The sequence below is a fragment of the Xiphophorus couchianus genome, chromosome 9, assembly GCF_001444195.1.
Source record: "Xiphophorus couchianus chromosome 9, X_couchianus-1.0, whole genome shotgun sequence".
NCBI lineage: Eukaryota > Metazoa > Chordata > Actinopteri > Cyprinodontiformes > Poeciliidae > Xiphophorus > Xiphophorus couchianus.
The window spans coordinates 21,818,035-21,835,152 of record NC_040236.1 but is presented as its reverse complement, the minus strand read 5'-3'; the positions used below and the strand labels follow the sequence as shown (position 1 = coordinate 21,835,152).

Sequence of the window (17,118 nt, the reverse complement as noted above, 5' to 3'; positions counted from 1 at the left end):
CTACACCGCTCTGTTACAGAATATGACATTTAAGACCTGAGGATATGACATGCTGTAACTAGAAATTATTAGGACCTGAGGAAATATATAAATGTTTTATTTGGATTATATTATTTTGCAGAAATAACCTATTTTACCTTTTTTTTGGGTGAAAGAAAAATCCATATTGTTGTAGATCATGACTGATTTGTAGAAGTAATAAGAAAAGTAAAACATCCAAGTGGGTGAATACTTCTTACGTGATGTAAGCAACAGTTTTATGTTGTAGTGTCGTAATAATAAAATAAGACAAATTTTGTTTTAGTTGAAATTCAGACTACAAATCTTGATGTTACATTGCAACATTGCAAATGTTGCAATGTAACAAATTGCAACATTTGTTACATTTTCAACTGACACAGTTCATATTTTCAACTGAGTGATCCAAACCATTTGAAAAGCCTAACCCTGACCTCTCACGTTTGTTTTGGTTGTATTTACCCAGAATGCCTTGCGCTGTAGTCCTCTTTATGTGTTTAATGCAGCCGTGGGTCTGCTTGCGTTCACATATGTATTCAAACCGAGCTAGAGTTCACTTCAACCAAACCAAGACCGAGGTATTTAGTAAACGTTCACCGTTTTGGTCCACATCAGAGTTCGATTCACACAAACCAGACCTTCTGGAAACAAACTAGAGTTCGATTAAAGCGGATTAAATAGGGCTGGTGTGAATGCACCCTTAGTCTCAAATAAAAACCAAACTCTTCCTTAATGTTCTGGTGCTACGTGAACATGAACATAGAAAACAAAACCTTTTCTTTTTTTGCCTAAAAATCGCACATTTAAATGAATTTCCAAAATGCCCTATAAACTTTTAAGAGCAGGGCAATCTCTAAAGTGGTAAAAGCCAGACAACATTTCTCTGTTTGTGCTCATCAACTTGACTGACAGCAGAAGTACTTGCGCCAAGCCAGCATGCGCATTAGTCATAAGCCTTAGGTTAAAAGCAATTTAACACAAGTGAAAATGATATGAACACGGAGTACATTTTAACACAAAATCTCTTTAAAATCCCACCGGACACTTACTGCATTGACAGATTTATTTTTTAAAAATGATATATAGTTTGCCATGTGGCATATTTTTGTACTTGACGCTATCATTCTGAAAAACACAGCTCTGACTAGAGGGTAGCCACCGCTTCCTCACTTGCTCAACGTGTTCATATAGAATGCCTTCATGCTGGCATGCGTCGTCAGCCCTCAGGGGTTCTGTGGACCTAACCCGCGCCAGGAAAATACCACCCCACGCCACGGCGGAGCTGCCAGGAGCATTCACCACAACGAGCGAGCGCTGCCTGCAGACTCGTTCTGGCATGTGCCACATATGTTCTTGCTCACTTCCTAATAATAGTGTGACTTGTGACCATGTGCTTGTCGTCTCCGCTGCTCTGATGAGCCGCTAAACTCGTGCAATGACTTGTTTATCATGTCAGCCATTAGATAGTTTATATTATTGTCTTCCAAGTTTTTCTTCTAGACTAGTAAATGAAAGTCCCAACTCCTCGATTGAGCTAAATTGATGATCTTGCTTGCTTATGTGTCTCTTCCTTCTTGCATGTCATGTAAATCAGGGGCGTCGTTGTCAAAAGGTATTTCCGTCCGACTTGAACTAATGTTCTTTCTTTTTAATTTTCATGCCAGCATATCATCGGCCTGAACCGTCAAACCGCAGTCTGTTGCTGTCATTTTAAACCCCCGTATTGGAGACTTTTCATGCTTGTTCAAACAGTTAAGTCCACAATTATTCCTACAGCTGGAAGATTCAGATTTATAAAGTTTTTCCTTAATTAGTTTTTCATAGGAAATGAGACAAAGATTTCTTATAAAAGAATAAAACAACCAGGGTGAAATTTGAAAGGACATGGGACATATTTTTGCCCTATCCAGCAAATACGTGTTTTACATGTTTAACACATTTTTTGCTGGGTAATCACAGTACATTAATAGGTAGCTCAACAAGCCGGTGGGTACAAATGAATGCATTTTTTGCATTAATTTGAAAGATGTACCTTAACTTTATAATTTAAAAATTTTCCTGATTTAACTACTTATAATATTCTGAAAAATCTACCATTGTCAAAACACCTCACTTGGTCACTAAGTTTTATGTAAAGTACATTTTTTGTAAAACATGTGTTTGTAAGAAAATTTGAAAAATAAATGTTTGGTGCCCCCAAAAACTCGGGGCCCAGACATTTAAAAGGCTACGGCTCCTGTTAGCACTTTTTAATGTCTGGACAAAAAAAGCAACATCTGTACATTTTTATTTAAACATAGTGTATCAGAAATTCTTTAAAGCTCTCTCAATAATAAAGAGAAACATCTTGACTGACATTACAGTAATTTCGTTCTGCTGGTGTTTTAATGACTTATCTTTGGTGTTGAGCTTCAAGTCTTTAAGATTTGAAGTTTTCTTTGGCATCACACTAAACTTCATTAGCTTTCCTTTACTATGTTCAGTACTTCTGATTATTCTGCCTTGTACATTTTACCCTAGATACGGTCTCTCGCCATTCACCAATACGTTCCTCTTGGATTCCTCATCATCAATACATGACATGAAATAATAACTAAGGTTCTGGAAGAGAAACTAACCAGCCCAAAAGAACGTAGCTTTGGTTATGTATAGCTTATAGTATTCATTGCAGCCAAAATTCAAGTTAATTGAAACCATGCGTTACATATTAGAGGTTTAGTCACTGTATGCTACTTTTAAAAAAACAGCAATTATATGTAGTGTGTATACCAATATTATCCAGAGGCGGTGGAAACGCTGGACAGGTTGACACTCTGTCAGAGCGATAATACTAACACTTACAACTATGCAAGCTCATACATGCAATTTAGAATCAGCAGTGAGGAACTCACAGCAAGACACACGACTTGAGAACGTGACAGCTAAAATGCACACTGTGAACCGAGAGGGTCCGTACGCGCGACAAACCAGGATGCTCCTCTCTGGTTATTGTCTGTCTTAATAATACAGTGTCTACGTTATTATATTAAAATGTGTATATATACAGTTGAAACAAGACATTTCCATTAACAGAATACAAAGACACAAATGCATTTTTTTTTTTCTCACTGTGAAGTCACATCAGACCAAACTTTACTTCTTCTAGCTTAGTTGGAATTACCAAAATTATTTCTATTTGTTAAATGCCAGAAAACTTAACAAGAACATTTTTTAGATTTTTTTTTTTAGTAAGTGGCCTGCATTTTTTGTAGGTTTCCTGATACGGACCAAAGTCTATGCAAAACGTCGAATTTGAGGAAAGTTACAAAAAACGTTCTAAAAATGTTCTCGTCAAGGTTTCTCGCATTTGGCAAGTAGAAATAATTTTGGAAATTCAACCTAAGTTTAAACAAGGGTGAGAAAAAATGTTTGTCACTTTTATTCCAACTCTCTCCATATATATACTTCTCTTGAACGGAGTTTATTACGGTAGCACCAATTTGTTTGAATTGGTTCAATTTAAACAAAATTTAATTGGTCCAATCAAAATTGGACCAACTGGACTGGTCCAATTCCTATCCAATCAGATCCAGACTCAAGTCAAATCAATCCAAGTCATTACAAAAACAATTCAACCAGATTCGGGTCATTCATTGACTTTGCAGCAAACCTTTATCATGAGAAACAATTAATAGATTCATGACTGTGTTAAGTCTGAGTTGTCAAAACGTTTTAAATGAGTTTTTACTCCAACGCTGCCAATTCAAATCACTGAATTACCTCGCATGTTATTTATTCATTTAATTTAGCTGTGCTGAACTTTTGACAGTACTGCATTTTAGGGGTGGGCATTTATTGCATCGTTTATCATTTATTGTGATAATTTTTTTTAACATGATTTACCGTTGTGATGATAAATTCCTGTTTTTGAAGGGGTTTAGACATTGCAAATATGTCTAAACCTCCTCAAAAACTGTCTGTATTGTTGGAATTGATTGCGTTGCTATTTTTTCCATTGAGTAAATATCCCTAAATTTGAAAATATGATTAAATGCAGTTACTGTGTACAGTTTGGTGATACAAATCACACTTTTGTACTTGACTGGTGTCCAGTTTTTGTGTTTGTGGAGCTTTGATTGCCGTGCCATGTACTCACAACCACACCTAGATTTACCTAATGGAGTAATGAAGATTTGTCATCATCACTTTTATCGTTATCACAAAAGCACCACTAAGTATCACAATAAAACTTTAAGTCGATATTGCCCATCCTTACTGCACTGAGATGTTGTTTTCAATAGGTGAGATATCTGGAGGCTTCAAATCCACAAACTCTACATAACCAGACATACCAGAAATAACGTCAACAAAAAGTAAAGTTATTATTCAGGTTGGATATTTAAAAATTGTAAATATCCAGGCTCCCCATGGAAATGTATTGATGAATAGCATATTGATCTGCAGGGGTTATTGTTTTTGGTCGTTGGCAGACAGCTTTTCAGGGATGGACAAACTTTAACGGTGCAATTAAACATTCTGAAATCTTTTGGATGTCCCAGTTTAGATCGGCCGAGGAATATCTTTGCAGCTATGCTCATGGTCGTCCACATGCTGCTCAGTTTGATACATTTAGTCTGACTAACAAAAGGGCCTAACAGATCTAAATGGCACGCATATGAGGAACAGTTAATGTTTTACCTCTGCGTATACGAAGTGGGTTTGGGAACGAGTTAATAAGAGGCCAAGCACATTCAGGGTGCCTCCGTATGCATTCCTAAGGGGTGTCCCACGCTTACACAAATACTCACACCAACTAGTGTTTACCCACTCACTTAAACAGCTCACATACAGCCACATGCTACAGAACCACCAGCGAGCATGTTGAAGACTTATCCACGATTTAGATTATCTGCTAGAGAGAAGCCTTTGTATTCCAACAAAGGGTCTCATTTTGTCAGGTCGAGATTTACCAAACATGGGCAGGACAGTTTTAAATGCAAACATACCGCAGAGAGACGGCTGAAAAGTGTGTCACATACGTCTGATGGTGCTGAGGAATGAAGCGTGTTCTGTGACGTACACAGATTAAACAGGACTTCTGACGTGAGTCACTGAAACCAAGGTGAAACTAACGCAAGCAAAAAGTTGGTATCGCTTCTGGGACTAATAGCCAAGGTTTAATCACAGCAAAACTCCAGAACCACATGTTCTCAAAATGGTATTTTTTTTATTTCAAAGCTACAAATCAGTAAGATCTGAAAATGATCTACTGTGATCGAGAACTGACAAAGTTCTACCAGAGTATGCAAGCAAAACTTGTTTTTTTTTACATGCATAACCAGATCTGGACAATAGATCAATAACAATATAATATATTGCAATAGACACATGATTCCATTCAAATTCAATAAAAAGAGAAAAATGTTTTGCTTACATACTTTGATAAATATGAAAAGATAATACGACTGATGAAATGTTCAATAATGTCACTGAACTCCAATCCAGGGCCGCACGGCATTCTGGGGGATGTAGGCAGAGGAAAGACTTCAGCCTCTCAACCTCTCATGGCCAGGTAAGAAAGGTGGGGGGCATCGACTAACTCACTTGCTCACTGGTTGCCTAGCAACAACCTGCCAAGTAACTTGTGGTTACCTAGCAACAACCTGTCGCGTAACTTGCGCAGCAGCGGTCTAAGTCATCACCACTGTGCCTCATAACTGCTTACAAATACGAAAAAACAACAAAAGCATGGAGTGAAAACGGTGGAACAAACAGGAAAGGCAACAGCAACAGCTTGGATGTATTTCAGATATTGAAAACAAAAAACTAATCAATAGTTATCGATAAAGACTGATATAAAACGCTTATATCGTGGTGCGTTTTTCAACCACACCGTCCAGCCCTACACACAACCTAAACATGCGTGTCATATAAGCAGACAAAAATCACGAAACTTTTAAAAGTTTCACCAGATTTTAGAAGGTGGTTGGAAACTATTTTTAAAGTTCTCCTTTTGAACATCCCATTCCTTAACGCAACAACAACAACCTTTGGTGAGTAAGTTGTCACAAGAGGTTGAACACTCAAAGATAGCAGTTTTCATAATCAGAAGTTTAAAAATGAAATTTGAGGAAGCACAAAAAGTCATGAGACAATGTTTCGAAGGCAAGATTATTTTCTTTGGAGGTATGCCAGCTCTTCGCTCATGATGCTGCAACACAGCGAGATTTCAGTGTGTGCGCGTTCCTGTTGCATGTCGGCATTTCTATTGGAAACCATGCTTAGCAACAACAGTCTCAATGTCTCAATCTAGCAGCGTCTCATTTCCTACCGGAACGTCACCATAAAACACCGAGTTCACAGCATATTGTGTCACAAATGAAATGCTGGATCCTCTTTGTTGGTATCCATAATTTACATTGACAAAAACATCAATTAAAGATGAGGAGTAAAACAAAAGCTTCTTCGTGTTCCAGTGCGCTCGACCCGATCTGACGTACTTTAGCAGGATGCTGCACTTTTAATCTGGGTACTTTCTGTACCAAAGAGTTGTGATAAAATTTGCTCTGGTGAGAAGAGACTAGATCTCATTGGTGTGCAAAGTAACACTTTCAGCACTGCCACATAAAGAATTTAGCTCCATATTTAAATGCATTCTGCAGTAGGATAGATGGAATGGTTGAGTGGCTGAAATGGTCTAAAAACATTAGTCACTAATTCAGCGCTTTGGAAAAGTATTCATACTCAAATTTTTTCACACTTGTGTCACTTTCAAAGTCCACATTTCAGTGTATGTATCCGATAAGCCCATCTATGCTGAAGTGCATTTTGCTTAATTGCTGTTCTGCGTAAGTGAAAGTCATGACGGCGTCTTGTTGAAAAAGGGTAGAAATCAGAATATTTAGCAAAAAAGATTTGAAAAACTATTGGCAAATCTGAAGCTAGATGTACATACTTATACATAAAAATAAATCTACAATAAATGTTCACATTAAATATAATCAAAACCTTATGTTTGATTAAAAAATAGAGGAGCAGATGAAGACAGTCTGTTTGGAAAAGTCATTATTCTTAAAAATTTCTTCTGAATTAGCAGAATCTTGTACCTCGTATGGAGATGTTATTGACATGTAGCACTCCAGACATTGTTTAAATATATTAAATGTGGATGTATTAAGCTGTCATATAATGTCAACATGCAAGACCGGTTCATAAAATAATAAACTTTACACAAAACACTTATTGATTTTACTGTCTTTCTACATACAAGTTCAGTATGTTGTTTCCAAGTTAGTTAATCATGAACAGTAACTCCTTAAAAAATGCTTTGAGGCACTTGGCTAATTTTAATGCCACGAATGGCCCAGTCAAAGTTAAATCCAGGAAAGTAACGAAAAAGAGACACTCTTCACCAAGAACAGCCAAAAAAGAAAAAAAAAAAAGAAAAACTGGTCCCATCCGCCCAAAAAGAATCACAGATGTAGTTCGAGGTAAGGACGTTTCTGGAAGGTACTGACTCATCACGGGAGCTTCATTTTAATTCATGGCTCTCATTTTGGTGAGTAAATCTTTTTGAAGTTGTGTAGCCTTCTCTTTCCACTTTACCATTATGCACTACTTTTATGTCTGCCACATAAAATCCTCATAAAACACAACCGAGTTTTGTGTTGCAGCATGACAAAACGTGAACATGTTCAAAGGACGTAAACTCTAATTACTCTGTATACGGAGGTCAAAGCAGGTAGAGCATCTTAGAACTCAAATTTGTTCAATGTAAATCATTATATGTACAGATCAACTCTCACCCAACTATAAAAACGTTCTTTATTTTTTGTTGTTGTTGTGGACAAAGGTGTACCAAACTCTACTACAACAAATTTTTATTGTTATATTATCATGACAAAAGTATCCAAACCTCCGCGATTAGTAACTAGTTTGAGCTTGAAACTAGATTTAAGTTTTAAAAACCAATTTAACGGCAGTCGGGTGTGAGTGGGCGCCATGTTTCATTGAAGGAATAAAGAGCTACCAAAGTCTGACCTCCAGGTCAAACATTTCTGGGTGTGAATCATCATCACACAACAAAAACACAATTTCAAAAGACTTCCAAAAAAATATATTTGCTGATCTTCAGCAGGCATGCAAAGGTTCTAGAATCATTCCTGAAATATTTAGAGCAAAAAATAAAAAAAATATACAGAATAAGGAAATTCAAGCAACACAGAGCGGTCCAAGAATAACGTGCGTTGCCGTCTGTAAAGTCACAATGCAAATAAAATCTTCTGTCCTTTATATTGACTAATTCTGTGGGTCCGCCATGGTGGAAGACTGAATAAATGTGTGGGTAGCACTGAAAAACACAGAATTTAGAGAAACAATCCCTAAAAATCGATAGTGAATTGGCGAAATACTGTCATTTTAAAAGGTCGAGTTTCTTTTTGGTGAATATAAATCGGAAGAAGGACAGATTCTGAAATCTCCCAGCATATTCTCAAGAAAACATTAAGAAATGGGCCGTGCAATAAGACAACAAAGCTTTAGTTAAAGCGTAGGTTTATACACATTTTGCCCTCACTTATATTAAATAATGAGATAACCACATATCAAAGTATGGAGATGCACAGAGAACGCTATTCTCAGCTTGACTGTTAGAAACTCAACCCAAAACAGACATTTTACTAATCAGGGTGTACTGATACTTTAGCGTGTGACAAAGATTAAAGATTTAAAGTTGGCTGTTTGCTAGTGAGTCTTCAGCAGATAACAGGAAGGCTAAACAGATTGCACATTTGCCTTTTTTTTTAGCATTTAAAGCTTCCAGCTTCTTTGCCGGTTATGCAACACACTAGATTTAGAAATATTAGTTGCCATTTAGAAATCCTGGACTGCTCTGTTTTTCTTTTTTCTCTCTCTCTCTTTCTGCAGGTGTGGAAGCAAACGTCTAGGGTCTTGTATTCTCTCTATACTTCTTTCTCTTTAAACCCTCCAACATCTTTTTTTTTTTTACAGCTACTGCTCTCTCAATGACACATCTGCTCTGCTTCTAGTATACATAAAGACAGGAAGATCATAAAAAATGTTAAATGCAGTTCTTTTGATTCTCCTATATTGTCACCTTCCTAAAATAATGGCTAAAGTCATTTTGTGCCAATTTTTTTTTACCTAAATCATCTTTGGCACAACAAAAAAGGCGGTCATTTTTTTTATTTTATTGTTTTACTCTTTTTTTTTCAAAATCAGTTTTGGCAAACAAAACTACTTACTTTTAGGAAAATGACAACGTTTTAGTGCTTTAAAAAGGTTTTGCTAAAATATATATCAGCAGATCAAGGCTTTAGAATTTGATCTGTATGTGTTTTTGGTCAGACAGCAATACGAATCACAAATATATATCATCATCGTAGTATGTATGCGCAACATTAATATTTAAAAGAACAGCTGTAAATGCAATAACTTCACAGATATAAGTACATATATATATATTTATTAACTCTCACTGTTCATGTCAATATCATCCCAAAATATGACAGATTTACCTAAAACGCTGAAAATCAAGAGAGTACTGGAAGGAGGGAGAGAGCAAGACGTTTGTTTTCATGAATCGCAACAAACATTGTCGTTGCAATGTTTATCTATTGCATTTTTTTTCCCCTCCATCTTTTTTCAGCCGAGTTCTTTGTGTGAAAATCTGATTATGTGTGTTGGACCTGGTCACCTTCAGCATGCCCAGACCATGGAGCATCGGCGACAATCAAAAGATTACACCTGAACCCTCCGCGCTGTGGCATCAGCCCCCTCGTTCTGTTCCCATCTTCACGCCATAATCGCCCCAGCTGCCTCCTCTCTTCATGCACGCATCCCGTGCAGCAGATGCGGCGTCCGCAAATAGATTCGGATTACCGGGAGGAAACTGCTGAAAGTACGTGTTGGGAGTATTCGCTTCCCTTCTACGTCGAAATCCGCGCATTCTTTGCATCTAATCATCGTGATTAGGCGAGCGGATGGATTCCGTTAGAGCGAGCAGCTGCAGACTCGTGCAGTGAACTCACTTCTCCAGAGTCGCAGCATCGTGAACCCTCCTCTGTGGGCCCGCGTGTTGTGCTTGCAATGCTAACCGTCAGCTGACTGGATGTGTTGAAAGCGTGCGTGCTATTTCTGCGGCGCTTTTTGTGCGCGCGTAATTGTGCAGGCCGGATCTGTGCGTTAGCTCTGAGAAAGACGTGGCAGTTCATTCACACAAACAATGCAAAGATTTTCCAGATGGCAGCGGCCCATATTGATCGGCGGCCAGAGAATTCAGCCGCATGCTTTTCACGAGTCACATATATACGAGGCAGTGTATTTTTACACACCCCATAAAACACAGAAGACATGACGAAGAAGGGCAGAACTTAGTGGAGAAATTATCTTTCTATCAAGCAGACGGGGCCTTTACTCGGTTCTAACATTTTGAACAGTTCCGTCACGATCGCCGGTGATGGATTTTTGCCCAAGTAAACACAACAAAGGAAGCGCGGCAGAAAGCAGACTCCATCTGCTGTGTGAACCGAAATGAGGTCTATTGATGTGCGTCCTGTTGTTTAAAATGGAGACATTGGCATTTGCAGCTGCCTGGCTGAGCGATCAATCAATTTGAATAATAAAGCCCAGTAATTACAGGCTGTGCTGCCCCGGCACTGTCCTTTTTTTTTTTTTTTTTTTTTTTACACCCCCGTCCCCATCCCCCCAAATTCTCCTTAATCGTTTCACAATGCTTGCTGAAAAACAAGTGTTACATTCCTTAGGTTTAACTCAACTCCCTGGCATTGAAAAATGCGGCGGCACTGAGTGATAAAGCTGATTCCACAACGTAATGAGGGCAGACGAACAGTTTGCAGAGCGAGAACAAAACCATCAAGAACTCTGGATAAGGAGGTTAAGAAAATGTTTTGTCTCCTCTTTCTTTTTTCTTTTTTTTTTTTTGCAGATTTCTGTAAGTAGGAGGCAATTTCTCTCACTCATATTGGATTGCTGTCAATTTCTGCCACGGCATCTTCCTTTAAACGAGCTAAGATGACAAGGGCTGTTACTGCAGTGTGGGCTGTCTTACTTTTCATGGGCTTCCTATTTTCTTTTATGCAGCAGTAGATGTGTCCCCGCTTCTTGAAAAACGGGGACACGAAAACAAAATAAACAGCAACAAGACGAACCGGGAGCCATTTTGGCAGAAACGAAAACAGAAGGAGGAAATTAAAAGACACGGTTTCGCAGCGAAGCTCCATTTCATGCAAAAATGATTACAACCAGTATTCGAGCGTTCAGAAGCCTCTTGGTACTTTCCTACAAAATGACTAATGGGTCAGGTCAGAGAACCCTCTAAATGCCTCACTCAAAACATTCCTCATCTTACATAACTAGAGATGCACCGATACGATGTTAATATCTGTATCGGTCCCGATATATAAAAACTTTCTAGATCGGGTATCAGCGAAGAGCAGGGTGAAAATGTGCAATATTTTTTTTCTAAAATAAATCACTACACTTCTTTCATCTCCTTTTGGTCGACTTATGACTTACTGTAATGTAGATGGTCCACAAAAGAGTATACATAGTAGTTGTCAATCCCTACTATGGTCATAGGTTTAAAAAGAAAGCAAAAACACCCTATTGGAAAGCTGACAAAGAATACTAAAAATAGAAAACCATGTACAAAAAAATAAACAAAATTGACTCAAGTAAGTGATGGACTGATTACTTGAGGATGGATGGATCGGCGATCAACTAAAAGAAAGTTCATTTGTAGATAAGAAAATAAATTTGAGTTTTTGCTCCCTTATTGTCACGCAATTATTATTATTATTATTCATCTCTCCCACGACGTCTGTTACAATTTCAGGGAAACGGTGAATTATGCAAATTAGGTGATGAGGTCATCAAGCAACCTCTGGTGACTTTTAGGCCAGCTACTAGCTACTTTCCTTACCAAGGAGCTAACAACAGCAGAGCTGTCCCAGGAGAACTGCACAGACAGCAGCTGAAACACTACTCTTAACATTTATGATGTTCAATAAAAAGGGCTACGTTTATGAATCAGGAAAACAAAGTATTGTGTGCACAACAGTAACTGCAACAGCTCTGAAATATTTCATGAAACACATTATCAATGAATAGTATTAGAGCAAGACCAAATGTGCTAAGGTTAGCGGTCGGTGTGCTTCAATAAAATATGACTAAAGACCAGATCGAACCCCCGAATCATTCAGAGAGCATGTGCAAACTGTTAGGATGGCTCCCTTTCAACAAACCAATAAATCTGAAACGAGACATTGTGAAATGCTGAAAGCTTTAAATAACCTCAAAACTGTCACTTTATTCACATGAAGATGCATGTAACCTAATGTGTAGAGTCAAATATATGTTCAGAATGAATGATAAAGATGGGAGCGTTTCAGGTGACACACTATGAGATGTTATAGCAGCTTTCTTAGCTTCGTTAACCTTATTTTGGTATGTTAAATTTGAGAAAATATCAGTTCCTGTAAAGAAAAAGATCTACAAAATCCTTAATCTGAAAAGTACTAAAGTACTAAGCATGTAATACAGGTTATTTTGTAGCATATACAAAGTATCAAGGTATAATGTGCCAAAAGTCCCGACTGGGACATCCGTCCTAAAGTAATAATTAAGCTATCATTCTGAAACCATTTTTTATGCGTATAATATAAAGGACAGGAATGCAATCAAAGTTTTGATCTTACCTTTTGTCTGCACTTCAGAACAACACCGTAAGCACCTAAAACAAAAGCAAACCGTGTTAATAATAACTTATCACAGCTATTTCTACTAACACCCAGTCATGCATTCGGATTAACTGAGCGGGCGGTAACATCCTCAACCTGATAAAAACAATTATAAGTGCATATATGTAACTTCTATTGCATTGGTCAAGGTAGTGAAGCAAGTGTCCAAAAACAACAAAGTATTTTAAATCTTTTTTAAAAATTTTTCTGTCATACTTCCTACACCTTAATGTGAATTAATTAAGAACATCTTTAACCTGTAAAAGCACAGGTTGTTCAGTAATAAGAGTGTTGGTGAGCTGGTGTGGTTCTGCTGTTATCGACCCTGGCAGTCCCAGATGTGTGTCCCCTGGGGGACACCAGACTTGGGCTGAGCAGGCACACGACAAACTGCTCTGTGCTCCTTCTCCGGTTTGTCGGCGGGTCGTCTGTCTCAGCAGGAAGCCGCTCTGACATGCGGTAAATACATCCAGACCAACGGGTTGCAAATCTAAAACGGCGGAACACCGACAACCTTAACATGCTGAGGACAAAACCCGGGCTTGTTGATACCACAAATATTTTTGTTGCTTCTATCAATCAATCAATCCAGTTTATTTGTGCCGCACATTTCAGCAACAAGGCAGTGCGACGTGTTTTACATCATAAAAACACAGAAAAATCAACAATCGAAACATCAAATTTTTCCCCCCCAAGTGTCGTAATTTACACATCAACTTGTTGGTTAGTGTTTCATTTATTGTGGCACAAATGCAACTCTAAACATCTGCGTTGATTTTAGTCTAGACTTAAAGGAACTCGGTGATTCGGCTGTTTCATGACTTGTTCCAGATTTGTGGTGCATAGAAGTTTCTATTTGTTCATTTGTGATCAATCGCTGAATATTTAGTGCTCATGAATTTAAATCAAATGCATCAAAGAAACATTTTATCAATGGGATAGTTTTCTTTTGATGTAAATTCTTATGTTCAAGTTTATCCCCCCAATTTTTTTTTTTTTTTTGATAAAAAATGTTTAATTGATCATGTAAAATGGGATAAACTGCAAGCTTCTGCTCTAAAATACAATATCTTGCTCTAGCATTTTTGTCCCTGTATGTTTAAGTTGTAAGTTTCACATAGTAGCCACAAAATTAAATGTGTTTTATTGGGACTGATTTGTTAAGTAGCATAGCTTTGAAAATGTTTTACTAACATGAGTCTCAAATGCATTAACATCATCTCTAAAATTCACTTTTGTCAATTTCTACCCATTCTGTTTTGCAAAATAGCTCAAAGTCAGTCGGATTAGATGGAGAAAAAAGACAAAAAGAAAATATACTTTTCATTCCGATGGATTACATTGTCACTGCTCAATCGAAACTGAAGAAAAAAATCCCCCCACAGCACCATAGCGTTATTTCTCTGGGAATACAAATGCAAGACAAATTCCTCAGATTATATTTTGTAACAAAATTCTCTAAGGAAAACTGTGAAGTTTGTGCCTGCAAGGAGAAATTTTCAAGGCGTTATGAACACATTTGTGAGGGATTGTAGCCTCGCACCAAACACTAAGCAAAAAAAACAAAACAACAAAAGCATAGTTTTAGCTTGTGTGCTAAAAGACACTAACCCCAGTAATGTATTTCCTAATAACAACCTTCTTCTTAAAAAAAAGAAACGACAACAAATAGCGGAGATAGTTACATAAAAGAGCTTTTAATTGCTGGGGTGAACCTACATAAAGCACTTAGCCCTAAGTCATTAGCAAAATTGACTGGACCCCCGATCAATGGAGGACAAAATCAATAGCACTGAACCGAGAGGAACACGTTTGGACCACAAGCGCGAAGGCAGAGGCTGAAGTTGATGTGAGACAGACAAACTCGTACAGCTTTATATTTTAATGTGGCCCTAAAAGCGCAGGGTTCCTTCCTTCCAGAGCGACTCATCACTGGAGAGGCACTCAGCTTTTTAAATCCCTAACACAAAAGTTTCCCCGTGTCCTCTAGCGGCACGCTACACGCACATTCTAAATGTCAGTGTAGGAGCGTGAAAACTGGGACAAGTGGGTGGCCTCGCTTCAGAGCTGCTGCAACTTTACACTGAGCGAGCCGCTCCAGGCAAAAGACGAGCCAGAGGGAGCTTTTCTGAGGGGCCGAACTCTCGGACCCACCGTGGTTCACTTGAAGCTGACGACACTTTGGAAAGGCGGCATGCGTGTTTTATACAAAACTCACTGTAATGTAAAGCAACCGAGTAAACCTGCTACCTCTCGCAACAAGCAACAAATCAATCAATCGCATGACAGACGAAAACAAGCTCGATGATTTCCATTTGCATGACTTATTGTTTCTCTCTTTATTCTACTACCAAGAACCGGATGATTAAAGTGTGCTGCTTTGGTCTTTTTAGTCTGAAGGACAATTCTGTTTGCAGAGAATTTGTAATTTATTTTATTTGCTGTTTCTGTTGTTTTTGTTTGTTTATTGTGGATATTTGAAATGTCTTCCAAACAGCTACTCCAACACTGTGAGAGACGCAATTCTATTAAACTTCTTTGTAGACATCTAGTTCAATAATTGAAATAAATTAAGCAATTGGAGTGCCCAATAAACATTTTCATATTTTATTCAGGTTAAAAACCAAATAATTTGTATTTTATTAAGATTTTATATTATAGATAATATATTATATTGGTAAGTAGAAGGAAAATTATGTATGTCAATATTACTTGTGTTTTGCGCATCAAAAGGATATTTTGAACGTTCTTTGCAAAGACAGCTCAGACTCAGATTAGATGCAGAGTATCTGGAGGTTAATCATGGTTGTAATGTGGCAGCATGTGACAAATTCAAGAAGTATGACTTATTTTGCAAAATCGAAAATTTTTTTCCCTCTAATTCTGAAGTCTATCAAAACTAAGAACTCCCACCAATTTCAGTCTGAAAGCATAAAATAAAAAAATATAGATAGGAATAAAGGACAAGTGTTTTTATGTATAAACTGGGATAATCTTGAATTTATTTTTTTCTTATTAATTTAAAAAGACTGCTAAAAAAAAAAGTCAAATCTAGCATGTCAGACTTCAAAGAAGAACCTGAAATTGGTATGAACCAGAAAGAAAAAAAGAAAAAAAGCCTGATAAGAGCATTTCTGGTTTGTACTCACTGTTTTTAACAGATCAAATAAAGACAAATAGTCATCCTTACCTTCACCCACAATCCCAAGGACTTCAAATTTATTCATTACATCACAGATGTCAGGAATCTTCATGAAGTCAAAGGTATGATGTGTGAGGTGCACGGAGCTCAGGCACAGGGGCCCTGGCTACAAGACGGCATGCGGCGGCCAGCTGGCGGCCCCACAGACGGCCACATCTGCTGTAATCCATAACATGGGCCTCATGCCTTCTCGTCTTCACCTGCAGAAAAGCACCAAATTAAAACAGCGTAAACAGCTCTAATGGCAGCAGACAATATTACTAGGGAAAATTGTTTAAACCATCGTCTTGACAAAATCATGGCATTAACTACTATCTACAGTAGGCGTGGGGCAGTTAGTAGCATCAATGCACACTACAGTTCGCAGTTTTCAAAACTGCTTAAATTCACCATCATACCGTTCCTAATGTTTAAAATCCTTAATGAAATGCCAGAAAAAAATCTGTTCAACTGAACTAAGGATAGAGTAACTCAGCACTAGTCCTAACCCCTGGTTCACTCAAAAAAAAAAAGGTTACATTTGGAGTCATGGTGCAAAAACTTGCCCTGTGACAGACTGGCGACCTGTCCAGGGTGAACCCCGCCTCTCGCCCGGAATGTAGCTGGAGATAGGCACCGGCAACCCTCCCGACCCCATTAGGGACAAAGGGTGAACAGAAAATGGATGGATGGATGGATGGATGGAAAAGCTAGCAAAGTGCCCCCTATCTCTGTTATAGAGGTAACACTATTATATAACAGATTTTCTACACTGGAAAAACACAAAATCTTACCAATTATTTTTGGTTCTACCTCAGTACACTTGAAATAAGACAAAACTAACTAACAAGTAACTTTTCAGCAAGCTACCGGAGTTTGTTTTAGGTAAATAATTCCTTCGTGTTAACGAACACTAGTGAAATAATCAGATCGTAAACTCTCAGTGGAAAAACCTTGTTTATAACTGACGTGTTATTTCTCACACTTCCTTTAATGCTTGCATATAAGACTCCCCAATGCAGAGACGTCACCATTCAGACCAATGGATTTTATAATAAATACCTGCAGTATGATATCTAGGGATTTTTGGCTATCTTAAATGAGAAACTACCCATCCAAACCACATGGCGCTTTTACTGCTGGTTATCGTATCTTTATCAG

At 37.9% G+C, this 17,118-nt stretch overlaps 1 protein-coding gene across 2 annotated transcripts in view; it reads right to left on the bottom strand.

Annotated features, from left to right (window-relative positions):
* LOC114150672 (cyclin-dependent kinase-like 5) overlaps positions 1–17,118 on the bottom strand; it is a 55,301-nt gene that overhangs the window by 35,071 nt on the left and 3,112 nt on the right. For both annotated transcript variants that reach the window (XM_028027260.1, XM_028027261.1), the window contains exons 2-3: positions 15,967–16,178; positions 12,735–12,769 (exon numbers count right to left, since the gene is read on the bottom strand). In XM_028027260.1, coding sequence (XP_027883061.1) covers positions 12,735–12,769; positions 15,967–16,030 — 99 coding nt within the window. In that variant the 5' untranslated portion in view covers positions 16,031–16,178. The remainder of the gene's footprint in view (positions 1–12,734; positions 12,770–15,966; positions 16,179–17,118) is intronic.